Here is a 23639-nt window from a genome sequence, read left to right as displayed (position 1 = left end):
TTAGAAAACTAATTATGTTATTTATTGTTATACCAAATAATATTTAGTAAAATAAAAAGTAATATATTTCTTTCATTACAACTGCATTTTTGTCCTCCTGCAAGGCAAATTTAACCTTGTCTTGTAAAGACAGAAATAACTTTAGAGACAATGTTCCTGAAATATTCTTAATAAACCAAAATTTTAGTGTAGACTCAACTAAGCAAAAAATTGGCTGATGATTATTAATTAGTACAATTTCTAAAATGGAATTGCTTAATCCTTAAAGCAGGAATTTTGGAGAATAATTTCTCAATTTACTGTTTTGAGATTTTTGTATCTTGAATGTTTAAGTGCTTTCCATCCCAATTTCAGGAAAAGACAGTAGTAGCTCTAAAGGAGGCCATTTGACTTCCAGCTGAACAATTCTAAAATATTCAATACATCTCTATTTCCTTTAGAGTAGACTACACTAAAAAGAATAAAAGTGCCCAGATACAGTCATTAAGAGTTGTTTTATTTTCAATTAACATTCTACCCTGAAAAAAAAAGTATAGCTAGTATAGATATCTCTTAGGCTTTGTTTTTGTTGCTTTAAAGGATGATTTTTGTACAGTTATCATTTGCTGATGCAAAACCTTAATCAGAGATTCTAGTAATTAGTTAGACAAGGTCAGCTAAGCAAGGTCACTCTTGCTTCAGGTGCCTCACAGTAAACCTCCTGACTCGTCTTTGGTACACACTAACCAGTCTGTGGTAAAAGCAAGGTAGTCATCCCACAATTCAAACAAAACAAAACGCCCTAAAACCACCGTTTTGGGTTTTTTTTTGGTCAGCCATACCTGATTTACTTGCTTAGCTTCTTACAGATAAGCAAAACCCAATTACATAAATTGCACACAGTTTCAAACTTCAGAGAAGAGGGATCTGTTTCCTTACATGCCCCGAGTTTCTTGAGCTGAGACTGACAACTGTCATTTGTCATGCTGATTTTGATACACTCACTTCTGTGTCACAGAAGAAAATGGAGTCAGAGCCTCTCCTCTTAGATAAGAGGGCAAAACACTTATGCGATGCACCTGTGGTGGACAAAAATTATCATTTCTGCATAACTGGAAGGAATATATGAAGTCTGTTCCTTGTCAAACTCGTACTTTTAAATTAAAACCTAAAAGTGAACAGTATTACTCCAAGCAAGATTAAACCTATAATTCACTTTTAATATTTTTAATGTTACACAGTAGTCTGACTTCAAACTATGAAGAAATTGCTTTTACATTAATGCAAGTTTCATAAACCACTCCCCAGAGTAGCTGCAGAGCTTTTAGACTCAGAGAGTGATTATGCCATTTATGATGTTTCTGCATTATACCACAGCTAACATTACTGTATATACTTAAGCTGCCCCTACAGTAATCATAATATTCTAGTTCCATATGCTTATATACTGAGGCACTCGGCACTAGAGCCTTTTAGAGAAGCTGTTGCTCCCCTTTGCCAGTAGATATCTAGAAACCCTGGTGGCAAACACAGATCACTGCAGTGGCTGATCCTCATCGGAAATAACTACTGCCCCTTACTTCGAGTCCATACTAAAGTTGATACCAACAACCAAAAGGTTGCAAACCTGATACCATACCAGAAAGGAGTCAGTATGATTCTGTATAAGGAATTCCTGGGGCTTTTGTTCTTCTTTGATCTTCAATAACCACAAGAATGCCCACATAGAAAAAGCATAAAGCATGCTGAAGTTGCAGAGTCTATTATGCAGAAGTTCTAAAACCTTAGGACTACCTTCATGACTTCAATTTACCCTTTTTGCCCTTGCACAAAGTTGGCAAAGTGAGCTCTAATTATGGGAGCACAGCTGGTTGGCATAATTTATTTAGATTTCCAAAAGGTTTTTGACAAGGTTCCATGCAAGGAGCTGCTGAAGAAATCAAGATGATGCTAGAGAGAAAAAGACAAACAATTATAATGAATTAATATCTGGCTGGAGCAAGAGAATTGAAGTGTAAGATTAAATGGTTGTCTTTTATTATGACAAAAGGTTCACAGCAGGGTGCTTCCGAGTCCTGTACACAGTGTGGTGTTCTTTAATATATTAACTCAGACCAGTGAAAGAGGGAGAAATAGGGATAGGCAAGGAACAGTGAGGTGCCAGAGTCTGCAACTATCAAAAATATATTTGGGAAAAGGGAGATTTGTAAGTCACTTCAGTGTGACTTCAGTTACATGAATGAACAATGCAGTAACAAAAGAAATTCAGCACTGATGTAAATATGAAACAATGCATAAGAGAAACTTCAAACATGCTATATATGCTCCAAAGCTGATAGAGCACCGTGCTCAGTATGTCGCAGCAGCCAAAGATAAAGCCTAACACACTGGATTCCATAAGAAGTAGGTCAGGGAGCAATATCAAATATATATTGTAATCAGAGGCATAACCTTGCTTAGAATACTGCATGCAGCATAAGTCACCTTTACTGAAAAATGGAATATTGTAGGACTAAATAGACTTGAGAGAGAACCAAGGAAATGATCAAATGCTAGGAGTAATTCTCAAAGGAAAAGAGATTGAGAAGAGTGAAAAATCTTATCTCAGAAAGGAGACATGATGAAAGTATATAAAATAATGAATGGTACAGAGGAGGTAAAACCAGGAACTTCTGTTTTCATTGTCTCAAAGCACAAGGGGCTATTGAATAAAATAAATATATAAGAAAAAAAAACATTTTTATGTCATTCAGAACTCAACATGCTACTCTGCCACTGACTGCCATTACAGAGTTTTAACACTATAGAGATATTAAACTTTTATACCAGTATAAAGACCATCCAGCTACCTCAGTAACAAAATTTGAAGCTAAACTATTGCTCCATTGCTTATTAAAGATTTGGATGAGAATTTTGTGGGAAAATATTACCTCACATCTGCCTTCTGTAGCCTCTCCTTTTCCTCTGATATATCTGAGACTAGTCAATGCCATGGAAAAGAAAAGGTGAAGAATGGGTGTGACCCACAGCAGTGATTCTTGTTTTTCCATGCATAGAATAGATTTGTTCACTGGAAGAAGGGTTAACATTGCTTTATTCTCATTGCCAAAGGTATGACCTGCTTAACTTACTGTACAAATTTTCTCACAAAAATTTCAATAGCATCTGAGCATTCCACAAAGGTCAATGTGTTTATTTTTATAACATCCTATAAAGTGGGGAAAAAAACTAACAAACAACAAACCACACCCGCACTACACTCTCCTGTTCGTGAAACTGGAACAAACAGATGAAGATAACAAACATCCACAGGGCTGAGATGCCTAGGTCCTGATTTTCCAGAGTACTTCATTTAAGAGTTCCTATGACCAAAGCATGACCTTGGAGACTTCAATAGTAGTTAGGCAAACACAGTCACAGCACCTCAAAGCAAAGCACTCATAAAGAAAGAAACATACAATTAATCACACAATATATCACATGCCAGAAACACGTATGCATCACCACAGAACATTGATAAACCTATGATATGGATAGTTATTGAGCAATTCAAAATCTAGCCCCTCCAGTTTTATTTCTCTCCCTTCTTGGATTCCAGTTAATACTTACAGCATGTCTACGCAGATGGGTCCAGACAGAGCTGAACTTGCCCTGACTAAATCAAGCTGTTCAAACCTGTTGGCACAGATGTATCTTGATCCATGTGTATACCACTGCTTACCCAAGGAGCTGCACAGGTGCTAAAGTTGCTCAGTGAGCAGTGTGAACTGCATGTGAAATACATTTATTAGTGCTGATACAGCTCCAGCACATCAAGTAATACTAAAAGACACAGCCTTGCCAACATGAAAAACTGCAGAAAGGTACAAATTGTTTTACATACCATCTACTTCTGCCTGCAAGCAGCAGCTCATAGCAACACCCATCACCAACTTATGGGCCACCAAGTTACTGTATTCATTGTAAAATCAAGTTGTTCTGTTCCTAAGGTTTGAGCTCAGGACAAATGAAAAAAATCACCTGCTCTGTCTTTAGATACAACCTTGTTCCAGGTATGTTGAGGCTTTACTGGTAGTTTTTTTGCAAACTTTATCCGCCCTACCACCTCCAACACAAATCAAGAGTCTTCGAGAGGCAAAACCAGCCAGAATTTCTAGACAGATCCAAGGCATCTACCCAGCCACCAACCACAAGGTGCATTGCACAAGCCCACTCTGTCTTTGCCAGTGGTCCCAACTATGGATGCGCACCCTCCATGTTCACATCTGCGGAGTAACTTCGTTCCAAAAAACGCTTCTCTCTGTGCATTTTGTACCCGGGGAGCTAGGAATGAACACCCACTGGTCCACTGCCAACTGCTAATAGCTAAAAAGCTGTCACACTAAGTCGAAACTAATCTTCTCCTAGCATCCTTTGCAAAAATTCCTAGGAACTGACGTTCCAGCAGAGATAGAAAGGTTCTTCCTAACACTCTCAAAAGCAAGCCTGAGCTCAGTATGGAAATAAAACTTTTTATTTTCCCCCTCATAAAAGTGACTTTGACAAAGAAAAACCCGGAAAATCGTAAACAAATCCAACCCAAACAAACCTAAAAAACAAAAAGGAAGAGTTTGGTTCACAAACTCGCTGGCAGTCCTAAGGACAGTAATTAAGTGTGGGGCAGCTTGGGCAGTATGGAGAAAGGGAAATCTATTCAAATCCTTGACGTGTCTTTCGTCAACTTCTCGTAATTACTTGTTTGGCTTGACCATGCCCGGACGCTCAGAACACCAGTTGGAAGAGTCAGCCTCCACAGCTGGCAAGCAAGATTTTAAACAACAAAAACAAAACACGGGGAAAAAAAAAAAATACGGCGGCGTGCGCGCACACCCTTCCCCCCTCCCGCCCCTCAGTCACCAGGTCCGGCGGAGACACAGCTCGCTTCTTGTCACGTTACAAACGCCGGCCCCCCAGTGAGCCTCGTTCTCCCAAGCTGCCGCCGTACGGGGCGGCGGCACCGAGCTCTCTCACGCCTGCCCGGGCACGAACCCCAAGGGACGCAACCGAGGGGCGACGCCGGCACCGCGGCGGGAAGGCGGCCTGAAGGGCGCGCGGCCGGAGGGCGGTTGGTCGGCGGGTAACGGTCCGGCTCGCGCCGCCGGCGGGCTCTCCGTCAGCGCCGCGCGGCACAACCGCCCGCTGGCTCCGGCGCTGCGAGCGAGCGCGCCCGGCGCGGCCCGCCTCGCTGCCCCCCCCCGGGCAAGCCACGCCAGGTACCAGCGGCCAACCGCAACCGTCACCCAAAAGCGAGACCCTGGCCCCGCAGCGCCCAACAGTGGGGCCTTGTTAACTGACATGACTCACCATCCGCACCTCCTCCTCCTTTCCCCCACCCCCCCGCCGCACATGTCCCCCATTCAGGATGTAACAGCTGTTTTATCTCCAGCAAGGTCGCTGTAATTACGCCACATAAAAATAGTTACAAGGTACTTGGGAGGATTTGCTGTTAAAACGCTTGTTGCTTCCTCTTCTGCTGTTGAATCGCGTGTTTGTGTGGACATCCGCGCCGCCGAGCAGCCGGGTGGGGGGAGGCGGGAGCCCTGCTCCGCCGTAGGAATTCATTATTTCATCAGCCGTTCGAAGCGCTCGCTTCGCAGCCCCCGGCGCCTGCCCCCGCGCCTCCTCGTCCGCAAACAGCCCAGCACGTGGCGGTGCGGGAGTAACGTAAATGCACACACCGCCGCGCACAGAAAGCACGCTGCACCCGCACCCGCCTCTCGAGGCAAGGCGGCTTGTTTTATTTTCCACAACAACAAAACTTTTCGCGCGTGAAACTTCAGCCCAGAGCTCGGCGTTCCGGGCTTCTGAAGTTCGCGCCGGGCGCCGACGGGCACCTCGCTTCCACGGGGGGCGGCGGGGCCTGGGAGCCGACGCCGCCCGCGTTTCGGGGAGGGCTCTCCCCCAGCCAGCCTCGGTGGGAAGCTGGAAGCGAAGCCTCCGCGAATGGGCGGCTCGCAAGTCCCGCGTTCCCCATCCCGGAGGAAAATAAACTGTTGCTGCACCACGTGCTCGCCTGAGAGAGATGAGTCAAGCTGCGAGACTTCTCTCTTTGCAGCTACGAGCATGTGTCGCGGCAAAATCCACCCCGCTGAAGGGGAGGCGGGGGAGAGTGGAGGAGGAGAAAAACAACCTTTAGCAAGTGATGTAAAAATAACCCCAGAAACGCGGCTCGCCTTCCCCGCGGGAGCGGCTGGCTAGCGCCGACCGGCCGTGGCTCCTTCGGTGCCACCGGGGGGAGGGAGGGCGAGGGGGAAACAGCCCCCGCCGGGCCGCTCGGTAGCCGGGAGGGGGGCGCCGGGGAGGCGAGGCGGCGGGGCCCGCCGTTCTTTGGAGGGCTCCTTCTCCTGCCGTATGTGCTCCTTTCTTCTCTCTATTCACGCGAAGGAGTGGGTGGCTCATCCGGCAGCAACAGGAGGAGGCTAGTCAAGGGCAGCTGTCAAAATCTTCCCCCCCCCTTCTCTCGTCCCCTTCTCCTTCCAGTTTAATGATCAAACGTCTGTCTGAAAAAAAGGCGAGGGAGCGGGAGGCACGGAGGGCTCCCCCCGCCGCCGCTGTTGTATGTGCATGAGCGAGCGGGTACGGGCGGACACCCCCCCCGCCTCCGTCCCTCCCCTCCCCTCCCGGGCTGCTGCGGCTCTGTCAGACGGGAGGGGAGGAGAGAGGAGGAGGAGGCAGCGCGGCAGCCGCGAGTGCCAGTGCAGCGCTCGGTTACTCTCCCGTAGTCACTGTGGGGAGGTGGGGGAGGGCGGACCCTGTGTACCTTTCCATCCCGTGCTTTTCCTCACTTTAACGAGCCGGGGCCAATCGCCGGCAGAAGGGAACAAAGGGAAGCGAAGCCCACTCCGGCAGCGGCTGCACCAGAAAACCCCCGGGGAGGCTGAGCTTTGCGGCTCCCGCTGACAGCAGCGCGGCCCCGGACTGGGTGCTTGGCTCCGCAGCGGTGTTTCTGCTTCGTCTTCGTTATCCTCGTCTTCGCCGAGTTTAAAAGGGGAGCAGCGTCCTGCAAAGGGAGAAAAACTTGGGTCGGTGTGTGAGGTGTCCGGTGGCAGCGGCGGCTCGGTCCTTGTGGTCAAGATGAAAAGTAAAAAAGGTAAAAGGTAGTTGTTGGGGAGGTGTTCAGTGCTGGGAGAAAGTGGGGTGCCCTGCGCCTTTCCTCACGGGAACGGCTTATGGGGGAAGCGGAGGGCAAGCCAGACGGAGTCCCTTTTCTTCCCAGTGCCCTCGCCCTCCCCCCCGGCCGAGCTCCCGTGGAAGATGGCAGTGGATGCTCCGCTCCCAGACAAAACGTGCGGGGCTGTTGTTTGTAGGCGGCCGCCTATCTGCGCCGCTGGCTCCCTGTCAAAAACATGTCCAGCCGCCCGCTTTGTGCCTTCGCGAAGTTTTGTTTTCGCTCCTCCTGCCGAACCTCTTCCCCCTGCCCTCCACTAAACCGCTTTTCCGCACCGAGCCCCTCCGTCCCTGTTAAGGGAGGACGACGGTGCGGATCGTTTTGCCAACTTTGGGCGAGGAAAGCGGTGTCTCCCGCAACTCCGAGCGCCTCGACCCGCGGGCGTCCGGCAACTCTTTGTTTGCGGCGGCGCTGGGGGAGCGGGCCCGGCAGCGTGGGGCTTGGGGGGGGGGCTCGGCAGGAGGGTCGCACACCCCACCCGCGCCCTCATCTGCCTTGTTTTGCTGAAAGTTCCTGCCTTTTCTTTCCCTTTTATCTCTTAAAACAAGGTGGGGGGAGGGAATGCAAAAGTTTCGACACAGTTGGGGTTAAAAGGAGGAAGATTTTTTCCCTCTAGAAAGATAAGGCTGAGTTTCCTTTGTGTTAATTTACAAGCAAACTTTTACGTTAGAGGACTGTTACTCTTTGCGCTTGTGGTGCTTTAAGTGCCTTTAAATTAGAGCTTGGCCACAAAGACGCGGAACGTGCGTTCAGATTTAACACATCTGCGCTGGCTGGAAAAAAGTTTATAGCAAAGCAGTGTCTTTTCAGTTGCGATTTACCAGTCTGTGGTGTGGATGAAGGGTGCTTTGCATTCAAAGACCATTAAATGACCGAAAGTGGAGGGTTAGAGGGGAGCAGTGCGCATGTTCAGTACTCCACAGAGTTGTGCTGTTTTTCCCCTACTACGCATTCCTGCGGCTCTGTAGTAGAGCAGCCTCGCTCATTGTTAGTATCCTTGGATCAATTAGTGCATATGTAGTTCGTGAAATAATTGGGCTGCAGGAAACGTCATGTACTAATATGGTTTGTAGCCCTCGTAAGAAGGTTTGGACGTGCTACTCATGTAAGAGGAGCGCACACAAAGGGAATTAAGGCACAAAGACGAAGTTTAAGCAGCGGGCAGGGTGGTGTTTAAAAGCGAAGCCTTCGGAGTTCCCGCAGGAGCTGGGCGCGTACGGCGCGTTTCAGCCTGCTAGGAACTGCACGGATTTTTAGATTACAACATGTGCTGCATACCAAGCTCAGCCGTCTGTGCCTAGAGACAGTGACAGCATTGACTTTAAAATGTTTCAGTCGTCTGAGGTAGGTTGAGATTCTTAACCTTATTGCAAGCAGGTTTTTTTTTTTCTTTTTCCTTTTTTTTTTTCCTATGGTTTCACTGAATTAATTTAGCCCAGTTATTTTTAGGACATTCCTATGCTCCCTATTTGCACAGCAGTGGTGAGCTGGTTTCCTGTCTGCTGTTGCTTCCATTGTTCAGACTTCTCTCCCCGAGGGCAGCTGCTGGTTGGTGAAATACCAAACTCCCTGCACTTTCAACTGTTGTTCTTGCCACCTCCGAAATAAATGCGTGTGAAAAACGCTGACGTCGTTTCTAGGTATGCATGTGTAGGGCTTTGTGTGTGTATGTACGTGTGTGTGAGAGAGGGGGAAGGATCTGCTTTCAGGCTTGCAAGTCCTGGGCTGAAACAATGGAAACAATGAAAGGTGACAGGCGGGAGGGAGAACTTTTGAGAGGGGCCGTGGGCCTAGGGTTTGCGTGGCAGAAATTAAAAGGTGAGGAGACAAAGAGGGAAACTTTTTAAAAGATGTTAGGGCTAGGGTGCCTTTGTTTTATTAAAGGTTGGGCTTGTAGTTATTTGTGACCTCCTGGCATTTGAGGCTCATTCAAGAAGTTTTCAAAGAGTGACTTTGTTACAGATTTCTTGCTTGCACTCCTAGAAAAATCCCATTTAAAGAAAAAAAACGTATAGCACAGCCAAGTCTGGCTGTTTTAGAAGCAATAAAGCACAAGCTGTGAAATGCAGAGGAAAACAAATAAGCTGTTTCCTCAATTATGAAACCTATTCAGAGGAAAAAGTTTGTTTTGTTTTGCTTTGGAAATTCCCTTCTGCATCCTTGTAGCTCTTGGTTACTTATATATAATTTTAAACTATTTTTGTTTGTAGTTTTAAAATTCACCTTCAATTTTAGTTTGGGTTGTTTTTTTTTTCCCTTGGTGTGTTGGATTTTGTTGTTGTCGATTGGGGTTTTTTGTTTGGTTGGTGTTTTTTAAGCTGACGGGCTGTAGATTAAAACCCCAAGGACTCTTCTGTAGATAGGTTTTTTTACAAATAATACCGTGATAGCAATCACACTGAACATACTCAGCCTGTTAATTAGCCAATTTAGAATACAGTCTCACAAAGACACAGGCATGTGCTCAAGTTTATACATGTGAGGAATCCTACTGAACTTAGTTACAACAGGATCAGGGCCTTAGATGGGAACTGGTTCTGTTTATCTGTGCTCATTAAAAAAAAAAAAAAATCCAGCTTAAGAAATTGAGAGAACCCTAAGGGATAGGATGGGAGGTTTTCTGTAAGGTGATTTTTGTCCATCTCCTCTTGAAGGCAGAGATTGTTCATCGTGGTATACTTTGTCCTGTTTTGAATAACAATTGGCTTCTGCCACTTCCTCTGTGAAGCTCGTCCTCAACACAATGGGATAGTTGTGGTTTTTTTTCCTAATACTCAGCCTAAATTTTTCATTTGCTTAACTTCCATTTCATTTGTCTCTGTCTCTAGAAATACTTTGTCCTCCCCCTCAAAGCATTTCAGCATGTCTTTGTAAGTAGCCAGAGTTTATTTTGAAATCAACTTTAGTCATCACTTTACTTTTACTCAAGTTGTTCCAAGCTGTTAGCGGTTGGGTGTTGAGCCTAGACTCAAGATCCTAGGTGTAATCTTCCTTGAGCTGATTACGGGAGGACCTGTGAAGTCTTTGGGCTGTGATGCAACGCAACAGTGCATTCAGTCATGTATGTGACTTCAGCTGGGAAGCCAGGAGGATAAAGTAATTTATAAAGAAGGGACGCTGATTGTATAGTTCTCAGGTCATTAATAGCATGGACTGTTCATCCCAGTGGAGAACTGGGATTTTGCATTATTAGACCTCTCTGCAAATGAACTTGTGCTGCTTTAGTGTAGTCCTGTAAAAGCAGTTTTTCTGTTTAGACTAAATGTATTCAGGAAGAGACATAACCTGACGCTAGCCTGCTTTTAAGATGAAATAAATTAGTAGGTCAGCTGGGGCTACTCGTCGTGTCTGCAAGTCTTTATTCTGGGTGTAAACAACAGTAAGCCAATGGTCCAGTCATGGAGCCTTGCCAGAAGCCTTTTCACTTGGGCCCTGTTAAAACAGGAAACCAGCAGCGAATAGGCTGATTACTAACAAGACGGCAAAACAAAGCTGGGTTGTAATCAGCAGGAATGCTTTAATGAAAACAGAGCCTTGACAGCAACAACGTGGCTCCCGCTCTGGTAAAAAATATCAGCTGGGGCAGTGCGAGATTTCCAGCCATGACTTCCTGTTGCTGCTTGCTCCGGAGAGATCCGCCACCGAGTTCAGAGGGCTGATCGTCTATTTAAATGAGCTCATTTAAATGAGGAGAAGTTGTACTCCACTGGGTTTCCTGCTTAACCCAAACCTGCTTTGTGTGTCTCGACTTACTGTGTCAATTCATATGACACACTAAGCCAGCGGGTCAAAGGGCAGCTCCACTGGTGACTCATTTCTTGCTAGGTAGGTTACGGTTAGTCAGATGGCAACTTTTACTTTAGCAAGAGATCATGTTTGCAAAATAGAGAAACTTTTTTATGCTGCTGGCTTTCAGACGGTGTTTTGCCACTTCGGGGGTGGTGGTGAAAAACAGCAACAGTTCTAGAAGAAGTTTTGCTGTCAAGCCAGTTTTCTCAGATTCAGAGAGGCTCCCGTGAAGCCTTTTAGGTGTGTGTTAGATTTTGGAGAGGTTACTCCAGATGGGCTGGTGTGTGTCTCAAGAACTTTTTCTTATGCCACGTATATATGGCTCGCAAACCATTAGACATGTAACTTTCTCATAGGAGTAGTTTCTTCGGCTTCTCTTCCCTCTTACTTCCAGCCCTCACTGTTCGCCTCTCCCTGTTTTCCAAGGTCCTGTCTTGTTGCCTATTATAGTTAAAAACAAACAAAAAACCCAACCCACCGAAGTGCTGCAACACTTCTGGTTTCTGATAAACAAGAACAGCACACTTGAAAACACTCTGAATAGCATAGGCTAGTTTTAGCTAGTTTTTTTAATTCAATTTAAAAGGGATGAGCTGCTTTGCAGAGCCATCCTACTTGTTGTCTGTGCAAGATCTTTGTTCCAAGAAGTGCTCCTCATGGCTCCAGGAGCCCATTGTGCAAGGCATGTTCTCAGGTTAGCTTGCAAGCGTGACAGCACTTTCCTGTGAAGCTATGAGAAATAACAAAGCAGCTTGCTCAGAATCATTTTAAAGCAAACTTGACATACTTTGTACATGAACTAAAAACCTGTTTACGTAATTTGGAGTTTATCTTGTGTTGGCTATTTAAATATTGTCCAATTGTTCCTGGTCCGTGACTGGGTAATTTACGTAGCTGATCATCACAGGAAGAATTTGGTATGTCAGCTTGGTGTTTGTCAGTTACGTGAATCAGCAACTGGGAGAATGGAAACAATACTAAGTAAGTTACTGAAGTAACTGTGCCAGACAAATTGCAGATAGATCATCCTGCTGGGAATGCTTGAATGTCAAAAATAATGCATTGAAATTTGGACAACTTAAACTAAATTTAAGGATGTTGGAACTATTCATAAATAGTAGAAGGAAAGAATAATTTACCGTGTCAGCTTTGGCTGAAGTTTGAAAGTGTGGGGAAAGGTCCTCCTCTGCTCTCCCCACTCCCTCCAAGTATTAAGGAAAACTTCTGCACACGAGCTCACACCTTTTTTCTGTCTGTCTGCTGTTTTTGTTTTAATGACATTAATTCCTTCCATTTCTTTACTTACGGATATAACTATATATGTTTTATACTTTCAGGGGCACACTTCCTGTACTTTAGATCTGACTTTGTTTCCTTCAACAGAGTTTTTGAATTACGAGTGGTTGCCCACATAAAAATTTTACTTTTGGCATTTAACGTGTTTTTACTATTAAGATTTTCAGTTTTGATGTCATGAATGAGCAAGTTTCTCCCCTCCCTGCCCTACCTTCCCCATCTAAGTTCAAAATACAGAAAGATGAAGTGCTCGTTTTATTTTTATACTTTCTAGAAGATGCTTCTGAAAGCCAGTATAATTTCACTTGAAATTAGTATTAAATTGTACTAGTTGAAAATGGGTGATATCTTATTTAGATTTATATATAGTTTGTAAGATTCCTGGAGTTTCTGGTCAGTATTGAAAGTGTGGTTTTCTTTGTATTTTACAGTACTGTTTGTTTCCTCGGTCACTTGTGCATTCTACCAAAGGCGTAGAATTGTAGGCTTCTTAACTATTGAATACTTGTTTGCTTGTTTTAATTTTATTTACATACAATAGCTTCATGTTATTAGTAGTGTGATATATATATAAAAAGGCATAATCAAAGTTTGAAATCTGTTCCCTTTGTGTTGAAGAGAAAAGGTATGCAGTTGTTAACTTGTAAATCTGGAGCCTTTGTAGTCAGTGTAGCATAGAACATGCATTCCACAGATTAAAACATGAGATGAAAACCATGAAGTTGAAAAACTAATGAGAATGCAAAGTGGCACATTTAAAACAAACAAATCAGCCTACCCGAACATTAAGCGATTGTGGTTCTTTGATACAGAAGTGCAGTTAAATTACAGAAGTCCATCTCCTGATAAGCTGGTAGACTCTTAGCATGACATGGGTACCTGCTTCTTTCCTTTTCTGGCACTTTTTTTTCCTTCCAAAGTGAAAATCCACTCGGGCGGAGGCAGACACAATTTTATCTTTTTTCCTTTCTTGTTCCATTAGTTTTTATTAATAGATGCAGAATGAACTATTAATTTATAAAATCTACAAGCTGTCTCTCCCAGGAGGGAAGCATCATCATGTTAAGGAGTAATTAAATAACACAGTGCTTGAGTTGGGCGGTTTAGGTTCTTGCTTATTGACCTTTTGCCCAGCCACTGGATAGTTACCCTTGAAGAGAAGTGTTGCATGCATACCGTAGCAAGCAAATTTGGACACTGTTGGCATTAGATAGAAGCTGTCTGATAACGTGCAGCAGATAAAAGGTTGCCAGGGGAACAAGAAAATGAGGGTTTGTAGAGAATTCCCCTAGGAACGGATCATTGGTGCTACTTTTTGTTCAGCTGACAGAAAAGCTACAGCTTGACAAGTTAACGCTACAGGACAAATCTGTATAGGAAGCTATACCGTGATTCATAGTAAAGATGGCTAATATAATAAAATGTGTCTGAAACATGGAACGGTGGAGCTAAGCACTTTACAGATTAGGGAGGCTGATTGTTCTTGTCTTCTTGTAATTGTAGGTGTAGTTGCAATATCAGGCAGTGAAACGGAGGATGATGACACTATGGATGTCCCACTGGATCTTTCCTCATCTGCTGGCTCAGGCAAACGGAGGAGACGTGGCAACCTGCCCAAGGAATCCGTGCAGATTCTTCGGGACTGGCTATATGAGCACCGATACAATGCTTATCCTTCAGAGCAAGAAAAAGCGCTGTTATCCCGACAGACACACCTTTCCACACTACAGGTATTCAAAAAAGTAGTTTTCCTTCAAAATAAACTGTTTTCTATTTTCTTCTTTATTTACCTGGGTTTTAGTCACTGACACAAATGTTTATTCTGCATGTGAGTTTTCCTTTTTTATTGTTACTCTCCTTCTGACGGCACTTGTAAGGAGAAATACAAATGAATTGTGTGTTATGATGATCTTTTTTTATTGGGAATAAAATTACCTCTCTGGGAGAACAGACAGTCATGAATTTGAGCATGCATACTAATTTTTGTGGCATCGGGGCCCAAAAGACATAAAGTGTCTGTATAAGGTAATTTATTGTGAGAGGAAGGTATTTATTTGTCAACGGAGGTTTTATGGTGATAGATAACGCAGCTTAACGTATAACTCTTTACTTCTAAAACTGCAACTTGAGGCTCATTCCTGTAGAACATGCATGTATATAATTATATGTATGATCACTTCCATCAAGATCAGTGAAGAATCTATATGGGATAGAGCTACTCAAGTGTATTGGTATAGTTATGATCAGGCATTTTTGTAGTTAGTTTGGATTCTCATCCCGGGATACCACTGGCAGCTGCGAGGTCCGTTGGACGCATCATTCTCATCTTCTGTGAACATCTTTGCTGGAGTAGTTGTTGACAGTCATTCTTTTCCACCTCGTGGGAAGGTGGATGCATGAGAACTGGGGTAAACCCCAGGTTGATTTTGAGAGATGCTGAATATAGAGTGCTCCTGTTGACTTCTGGGCTTTACTTTTCCAGGTGAATTTGTTAGTACAAGTTTTGTAATTGGCTGTAAAGCAAAATTTCCTTAATGTAACATCAGACAGAAAACCTCCTTGATGTAGTAAACAGAAAAAAAATCCAACAAAAACGTTAAGCTATAAACTATCCTGTATCGCCCAGGAAACTGGTTTGATATTTAAACAAGGACAACTTTAAATGAGGTAATTTGTGTTATGTCTGTCGACACAGTCAGTTGAACAAGGAAAATCAGTAACTATTTGTGGGAGGAGTGGCTCTCTTCAGAGAGGAAAGGTTTTCCTGTTGTTAATTAACCTAAGCGTAGGGAACAATAGCTAATAGGTTAATGTGTGTGCACAGAGTTAAAAGCTAAACCCCTCTGCTGGGGCTAGCAGTCTTCAGATGTCCTGGGGCTTTCTGTAACAGGAGTGGGGAGCTGGGGGTAGAGCTGGGAGAAGGGAAGGGCCTTTGCCAGGCATGTCAGAACTTGCCAGTAGGTCTCTTTTGTTCTGCAGTTAAGGAAACTGCTTGGAGGGATTAATTAATCTAACCCAACGACTGTAATGGCACATAGTTGGAAATGAATGAAGGTAGAAATTAAGTTGTCATTATATTCGCAGGTCTGCAACTGGTTTATCAATGCACGCCGCAGGCTTTTACCTGACATGCTGAGGAAGGATGGCAAAGACCCAAACCAATTCACTATCTCACGGCGAGGGACCAAGCTTCCCGAGGGCAGCCTGATGGAGTCTTCCATCAACACAAAGAACTACATTCCGCTGCTGGAGGAGACTGCCTTCCTTCCCGCGGCCGCACCGATCGGCAAGACTCTGTCCTCTTCCAAGCCGACTTCCCCAGGTTCGGTCCTGGCTCGGCCGTCGGTGATTTGCCACACAACTGTGACTGCGTTGAAAGACGCCCCTTTCCACTTTTGCCAGCCAGCTGATGTAGGTCAGACCACAGATGTGCAGCAGCCCCTGGCCAGCGGCTTCACAGACAACTCCCTCTCCTACTACGAGGACGCATCTAAACTGGGACCTGGTGCAAATGCACAGAGTGGGCTCTTCAACACTCCTCCTCCAACCCCACCAGACCTTAACCAGGATTTTAGTGGATTTCAGCTACTGGTGGATGTTGCACTCAAAAGGGCGGCAGAGATGGAGTTGCAGGCAAAACTTATGGCCTAAAATCCCCTTCCTTCTCCTTTCCCATTTTGTTTTTCCAGGCAGGGATCTAACAGCTGTGTGGTTATTGCCACCCACACAATATCAAAAGACTTCACTGCATTATTATTATTTTTTTTATTAATCTTATTTGCACAAGGGATTGCTGAAATGAAGCTTCCTGTCACTGAGATGGTCTTCAGTGGAATATGGTCATTCCAAGAATTATAAACTTAAAGCTACTGTAGAAAGAAAGGATTGTGTTTTTGGTTTTGTTGTGGTTTTTTTTCTTAATGTTTTCTTTGTAGGTTTTTTCCATAATGTGAGATGGTTCCCAAGATCATGTGATTTGTTTTTGTTTCTTTCAGACTGTGCAATATCTAGTAATGATACAGAGTCTTCTTATCATTCCCATGTGGAACAGAATATACCGACATGCTGTCTAAAATGAATTTTCAATTTTTTTAACAATACAAACTTTGGATGATTATGCTTTTTTCCCATAATGTAATAAAATATTTTCTTTAAAAATGGATGCATACAGAGTATTTTGTTGAATACAAGCTTTGCAGCAAACACAGCTTTACCCTTGAAATAAATGGAAGTGAGAAATATTTTTGAGCCCATATTGACTTTGTTTGGTTTAGAGAGCTATGCTAATAGTTGTTGTTAACCAGATGTTTGAAGGAATGCTGAAAAGTGGGCCAGAAGTACCTGACTGTGTTCTGCTGTGTTGACATTTTGTAAAGGGGCCAAAGGGAGCTATGTGGGCAACTCTCATTAAATTTCAAGGGGATATCTTGGGGCTCCTGTAAGAGTTCCACCTTTTGGCTCCTAGGTATACTGCAGGGCTGGGTAATGTGACAACCCCTGGGGAAGTTCTCCTGAGGATGAAATCAGAAGACCAGAAAAGGAGTTGGGGCAAGTGTTCTTTGCAGGTCTTTGTGATACAGCTCGTAGACATCACTGGTGACAAAAGTTTGAGGGAGGAGGACAAGGGCTCCCACTCTTCTTGGCCTAGCAATGACATGGTTTTGACTTAGTAATTCTAGCAGACTGAAACAGAAGAGACTATATTGGCTTGAAATCTGAGTTCTGGGAGCCAGGTCTTGGTAAGATACTTAAACATGTGGTTGACTAAGATGTAGAAGAGATCCCTGTTGTATTGGAGTATATTCTGGCCAACGGTATCTAAGTTACCTTTTAGAAAAGGACTTCGCTATCAGTGTGGCTTGTTACTGAAAAAGGTGAAGACTTGCAGCTCATACTTGCTTGAATGTTGGTCACTCACCCTCATCCTTCCAAGAACAGTGAAGTAAGAGACCTCTTGGGGAGAAAATCAGTTCCAGTTAATCCTTAAGAACAGGCAGAAGACTGCAATATTCAGACTGCAATGTGTATGTATTTTGTTCTGCTGTGGCCTTTTTTCTAGTGTCAGAAAAACTCTATTCTCTGCAGTATTCTTTGGAATTCTAGCAAACTTATGCTTTTCTTCAACCTTCAAGTTTAAAATCAATGATTATATATATATTTTTAAAAGGCAAATAGTAAATACTGTTTCTTATGTCTGCATCAGCTTCAGTAACACAAAGTTATCCTATTATACTGTATAAATATAGAATTGTTTTTTTAAAAATACTTTCTATTGAAATAAAGCTAGAGAAAATAATTTTGAACATAGGGATGGCTGTATACTTTTTCTTCAAGGAATACTATGCAAGTCCAGAAGGAGCCTTGTGTCTTGTCTTTTTGGACATACTGTGCTTTATACTTCTAAGCTATTTTTTGAGGGATAACTGTCTGGTTTGTGTGGGGTTTTTTGTATGTTTGTGTGGAGGTTTTTTATGGCTAATTATAAAATGGAAATACAGTTTTGTGGAACTGTGAGGTCAATGTTGAGGGAAAAGTTGGTCAATAGCCATCCTTTTGTGGCATGGATGATTGTTCTGAAAGGGTGCTAGACACCCAAAGAGGAGTGTCATCTTTGGTAAAGGTTTGGAAGATGCTTCCTTGTCCACAAGCAGAAGGGAACTTTATTGCAATGCTCTTTGCACCCACACCTCAAGCACTGATGAAGGAAAAAAACCTCGTGCAAATACGTTTGCATTGTTTGATCTGTGGTGTTTGGCTTTTCCCCTCTTTTTTTTCTTCTCAAAGCAGGTTGCTAGTGTGCTGGGGGGTAGAGAAAAAGTGGAGGACTCAGATCATTAAAGGGCATTCTCAGATATCTTCACTCTTGATTATTCTGCCCTTTAAAATAAAAAATGAAGTCAGCAAGTTTAGAAAAAAAACCCCTGAGCTTTGCTTGCTGAGCTGACCAGTTCTGTAATTCCACTAGAACAGCTGCAGTAATGAAAATGAAAATAGGGTGAGGAAGAAAGCTGTTGCCATTCAGGTTAACAGTTTTCATTGAAAGTAAAAGCCTGTGGTCTCTGCACTGTTTTCATTTACCATTATGCCACACAAAATGGCATTAGTGTAACTGAGCACCAAAGTCCTGCCTGTGTGATGAGCACTGCATTTCCATTTTGCTGACTGACCCTGGGGACTTCACTGGTGACCAGTTCTGCTTGAGGCTTGCTTTTTTTTTTTTTTTTTTTTTAAATACTTACTTGTGTTAAGGTTGCACCTAGAAGCTCAGTTGTAGTCATCAACCAAACCCCTTTGGCTGAGTAGCACCTGGCACACTGTAAAAACTTTTCCCTACCCCAAGGTGTTATTTAACTTGGAGGAAGAAGGTAACTTGTATTGAGTACCCAATAAAATAATGTCAAAAGGGACTTCCTGCTTTCCTGTAATCTAGCACTGATAGTTTTGGTGCAGGCTGTTGGAAGTTTGCCCGAACTTAGTCTTTCAGAGCAGAAACTTGAAGTAACTCCAGGTAAAATTATCCAGGGTAGGCAGAGGAGGGGCATCAGGTGGAGCTAGGATCCGCAACTGAGCAGGGGTCCTAGAAGCAATCCGAAGACTTCATGCGCTGGCCTGGTGTAGAGCAAAGGAAAAGTTTGTGTCTGGAAATCTGACCATGGAAAAAAACAAACAAACAAACAGAAACAATGAGAGATCATGGGCAGCTTTGCTGTTCATGCTGCAGTGATAAACCTAATTATAAGGCAGCTGTGTCAAAACCTGAGCTCTGCCTGAAAACACACACTTTGGCTGGCTCTGAAGATGAAGGGAAGGCATTGCTGAGCATTTCTAGAGACTGCACGGCCAGCCAGGGCGTAAGAGAGTGACGAGGTATGACAAATCCATGCCAGGGAAAACAGCTCACATGCAGACTTCATCAACCTTGTTTTCATGGCTTTTGTGTCTTGTAAACAACTTGTGGCAGCTGCATGTGATAAATCTCTGCGCGGAGCAAAAATAATTACAATGCGGAGGGAATCTTGAGACTGGCGTCGACGCCTGTGTGCGCGGGGGAGTGGTGTCTCGCTTGAAGCGGGGGCTTGTGGTATCCCACACGTCTCCCAGCTTCTGCCATGAGGTCAATGTACACGTTTATAAAACCGTTGAAGCTGTAACAGCTGGTGTCGTGTGCTATGGGGGAGGGAAAGGGTGCAGGGAGAGCACGAAACTGGGATAACTCGCTACGGGAGGGCAGCGCAGCCGGTTTGCAGCACTGGTGCTGCGGCCGGGGGGGATGCTGCTGCCTGGGGCGCAGGCGATCACCCCGCTGGAGAAGGGGTGGCAGGAGAAAGTAAGCAGAAACCGGGAAAGAGAGCGTGGGGGTGTAGCGCGGGATGCTCATGGTTTCCCCCTTGGAGAGGAGGGAAGCCCAGCCAGCAGAAGGTGCGGTGCAGCTGGAAGCCCAGGTGCACCGTGACCCTGTTAAGTGTCACTCTTGTACCTGTGCTGTTTAAGCCATTTGCAGTTAACTGTGTGCTGCCTGTCAGATCCTGTTTTCATTTGTCATTTCTCTCACAGTTCTTCACTCAACTTTCTTCTTAATGCTTAAAACCTTTTTCCTGGAGTACTTCATAGTTCTTTTAAAGTTCATTTGGGTTTTCTTTTTTTCCTCCTCTTCTTGGCATCTTGCAGTTGTCAACTTCCCTCCTGGCTTTTGCCAAAGAGGTATTACTGACACGAATACAGCACCTGTTCACTTTTCAGGACATTACTTGTTTTAAGTCTCTTGTTCACCAATTGCCGGAGTTGTTACGTCTCTGTCCTGTTTCACTGGTTCAGCGGGCTCTTCTTCCACGAGCTCTAGTGTTCAGACTGAAGGAAAAGAGATTAGATTAGCCACTCTCTCTAGTAAAATGTGACTTAAAGCTGTTCCAGACATAATAATTGCATCCACATGTTCTGTATGTGGTTCAGTGTCTATTCTAGTCCCCATCATGACAATGAGTGCCTGCAGTTCCACACACACAGAAAAAAAAAACCCACACAGAAAGTGATGCTAGCTGTACTACAAAGACAAAACTCAGATTAACTTCTCTGTCTGAATTTTGCATGCATTCTTGCTCTCAGCTCAAAGCCATGGCATTTAGCCATTTTCCTCACCTTTCCCTTCAAAACTGGCTTGCCTTAAAACTCCCTTTTCTTTCTGAAGCTTTCTAACGCCTTCGCCTTTGAGAAATTGGGTCTGGGACTAGAACTGGAAAGTATCACAAGTCTTGCTGCACAGGCTTCCAGGCGACGGCAGCTTCCAACAGCAGATAAACTGCACAGCCCTTTGTAGCGCTGCAGTGCTGCCTTGCTGTGTAACGTGAATCACAGTTCCCGAAGCTGATGCAGACATGAATAAGTCACATCTGCCTCCCAGCTAATCCCTGTTCCACTGGGTAGAAGGGTTTCTGTCAAACATCATGTGCTTCCACTGACAAAGTGTTGATGTTGCAGCTGCTTTCTCTAATTGCAGCCTGGGCAGCGCCTGCCCTGGGCAACCAGCCCTGTCTGCAGGTGTGTAGCAACGTGACCCTCTAGCAGCAAAGAACCCTTGTCTGGGCATATAGAAACCCTGCACGTGTTTTTTGTTGTCATTCAGCTGGCGATGAAGAGGCTCAGTCTGACTGCAGCAAGAGCGGGTTGGTCCCGGCGCTGTGGGTTTTTCGGTAGGTACATATATTTGTGTGGCTTCTCTGAGTCTCTCTCTGCATCATTGCCACGCTGCTGGGGAAATACTGCCCTGGCAGTGTTCCTGGAACTCCTCTGTCAGTCACAGGTTGGCAGGGCTCAGCTTCTTGTTGAGAATGTTCATTTTTATCAATAGTAAGGAAATTATTCCCAATTTTGAGGCCTCTAAGTGTTACCAGTACAGTATTTAATAAATATACAGAAAATGTTTGGTCCTGCCTCTGAAGTCCCTGCAGTCTAATAGCTCTTTGGAAAGTGATGTATCATGCACTTCAAGTATGCTGTTGCTGCTTCTGCTACAAACAAACGCTTTGGGCCAGAGCGGCTTATGTCAGGGACAAACCCTTCAGTTTCTTTAACTGATGTGTCCTATCTAGTTTCAGCACAAAACTGAGTATTCTTTCCTATCTCAACTTTGCCTCTAGTGTCCTAGGTCTTTTGCAGGAGTCAAATTGTTTTCTATTGATTGCTGAATAGATTTTAGCGCTTGGCTGGGGGCTTTCGGCCTTTTGACCTCTCCTTTAGAAGCTAGTGATGGAAAAGACAATTTTGATCATAATTTCCCACCAGCTTGTACATTTTACCAGGACACTATGTATATCTCCTAGTAAGGACATCATGTATATACAGGTCCTGGTATTTATATTTAAAAAAAAAAAAAAAAAATCACTTGACCCATTGTGAGAAGAACGTGATGTCCTCCAGCTTGCTTTTATGAATTTATGTAGTTTGTCTTGGAAGTTGTTCTGGATAGCAGACACAGAACTGATGGTAAGGATCACAACAGTTTTGTAATTTTCCTGAGTAAGTGTTCAGCTGTTTTGCCTGAGCCTGTAATTTCACTTCCTTTTCCAGCCTGCAATGTTCTAAATGCCTGACCTTGTGCTGAATGTCTTATTTTGTTTTCTTTTGTACTCCTAGTCTCATTCCTTGTTTGAACTCTCCCTCTATCATATCTCTCCCTGTTTGACTCGAGAGTGCTTACATAATATCATGCATGTATAGTCCATTTAACTAGGTTAGAGATTATTTTGACTAGTTTTGTACTGTTTTGAAAGTCAGCTGATCCTTGCTAGCCCACTGAACTAACCACAACAGCAAATCTTGCTCTGATGCAAACAAATCAGCTTCTGTTCAGGAGAGAAAGCACATCTTCCCTATGTAGATAGCTTGGCTTTTTTTTAACTTCTGCTTTCTGTGCTGTGACAGGGGTGAGCCAAAGGGAGAAGTAATTAGTAATAGACTCCATCAGGCATTTTTAAAACCGGAGAGATTGTTTTTGGGTTCGAGTTTGTGGTGTTTCTGGTTTCAGCACACAGACCTGGATCTGCTGCTATGAGCCTTCCCCAGGTGGCCGTCCAACCTGGTGAGGTGTGAAGCAGACATTCCTCTGCCAACCTTGACTGAAAGGTTAGTTCAGGTTATCGTATTAAATGCTACTTAGGCAGTTGCTGCTGTAACTCATTCCTCATGTTAAAATCAGCTGGCTTGCGTTCAGCCAAGGTATTTCCAGTGATGTGCTGCCAACTTTCTGCAAGGGCTTCCTCAAAAGTCTTTCTTCCTTAGCTGGTGATACATGGAAGAAACCTCTTGTAAATAACCCTGTTTAATTCATAGGTTTACATCTGCAAAGCACATACTGTCTGTTGTAAGGATACACCTTCCCTCCTCTACCAAACCAGGCCTCCTTGACCCCCTGCTCCCTCTGACCTGCCACAAGCAGCTTCAGCCAACTTCACCTTCTTGCCTGATGAGACTTGTCACCATATCAGCTGCCCTGGCAGATGTCCCCAGGCTTCTGGAGGCTGTGGATGGCTGCTCAGGTGCAGAAGGCCCCCTTCATTGCCTAGTCAGTAAAAGAATAGATGTGCTCGGTGTCTTTGAGAGACGCCTGGTCTTATTTCTCACCTGCTGTGTCCCTGACACTTGGGAACAGGGGTCGATGTCCCAGTCACCCTCTCAAGGGAGAGTGGCATCTCCTACTGTCTTTTTGGACCCTAGGAGGAGGTGGTAGGAACATGGGCATATAGGTCTCTCCGTGGGAGAGTTTCCACTCGGTCCTGCAACATCTCACTCCTTCACCTGGATGCGAGCATGGCAGCAGTGGAAGCAGTGAAGGTCCCCAGGCCAGACAGCTGCTGGTGGCCTCAGGGAAGGTGGCATGTGAAGCCAGGCTGGGGATGTGTCAGTAGCCAGCACCACTCGCTGAGCCTCCTCTGATGTGGCAGCTTGAATTCAAATAAGCAGCACACATAGAGGTTTGGGCAGGGGCTAATTTTCCTCTTGTTTACACTGATAAGCAACAGGTATTTCCACTGTGAGAAACTTCATTTCCTTTCCTTTCAAAGGCAGTGATACAGAAGCTCAGGTTTCCTTCCACAGGGTTGGAGGAGCGAGAAGGGGAGCACGGAGCAGCTGATGCCTGCGTTAGCCAGACTCTCCCCATCTGGCAAAGCAACTCATCAGTGGCGCGACCCTGCTGCTCCGTGATGCTTGTTGAACTCAGAGGGAGCTTGATTTCAGATTTTCTACTTCCCTGAAGATTTGCCTTTAATCCTTGCCTGACCCCAGCTCTCTTCTTGCCCTTCCATCTCAGAACGTTCTATGATTCTATCTGAGGGAACGGCAGGAAGATGTGCTAGGGGAGGTTTAGGTTGGA

At 44.5% G+C, this 23639-nt stretch overlaps 1 protein-coding gene across 1 annotated transcript; it reads left to right on the top strand.

Moving 5' to 3' along the window:
• The first annotated feature begins 6665 nt into the window (after positions 1-6665).
• TGIF1 (TGFB induced factor homeobox 1) lies at positions 6666-16393 on the top strand. The gene is made up of 3 exons (XM_065629080.1): positions 6666-7108; positions 13775-14001; positions 15356-16393. Exons 1-3 carry the CDS (start codon positions 7093-7095, stop codon positions 15920-15922), a joined length of 810 nt encoding a protein of 269 aa, XP_065485152.1. The 5' UTR covers positions 6666-7092; the 3' UTR covers positions 15923-16393.
• Positions 16394-23639: the final 7246 nt, after the last annotated feature.

Source organism: Caloenas nicobarica, chromosome 2, assembly GCF_036013445.1.
Source record: "Caloenas nicobarica isolate bCalNic1 chromosome 2, bCalNic1.hap1, whole genome shotgun sequence".
Taxonomy (NCBI): Eukaryota; Metazoa; Chordata; class Aves; order Columbiformes; family Columbidae; genus Caloenas; species Caloenas nicobarica.
This window is presented reverse-complemented; position numbering and strand designations above follow the sequence as displayed.

Bases quoted from the DNA above. Each gene is read 5' to 3' on its own strand.
- TGIF1 (XM_065629080.1), top strand. The intron at 14,002-15,355 runs GTATTCAAAAAA...TTATATTCGCAG, and splicing joins CACACCTTTCCACACTACAG to GTCTGCAACTGGTTTATCAA.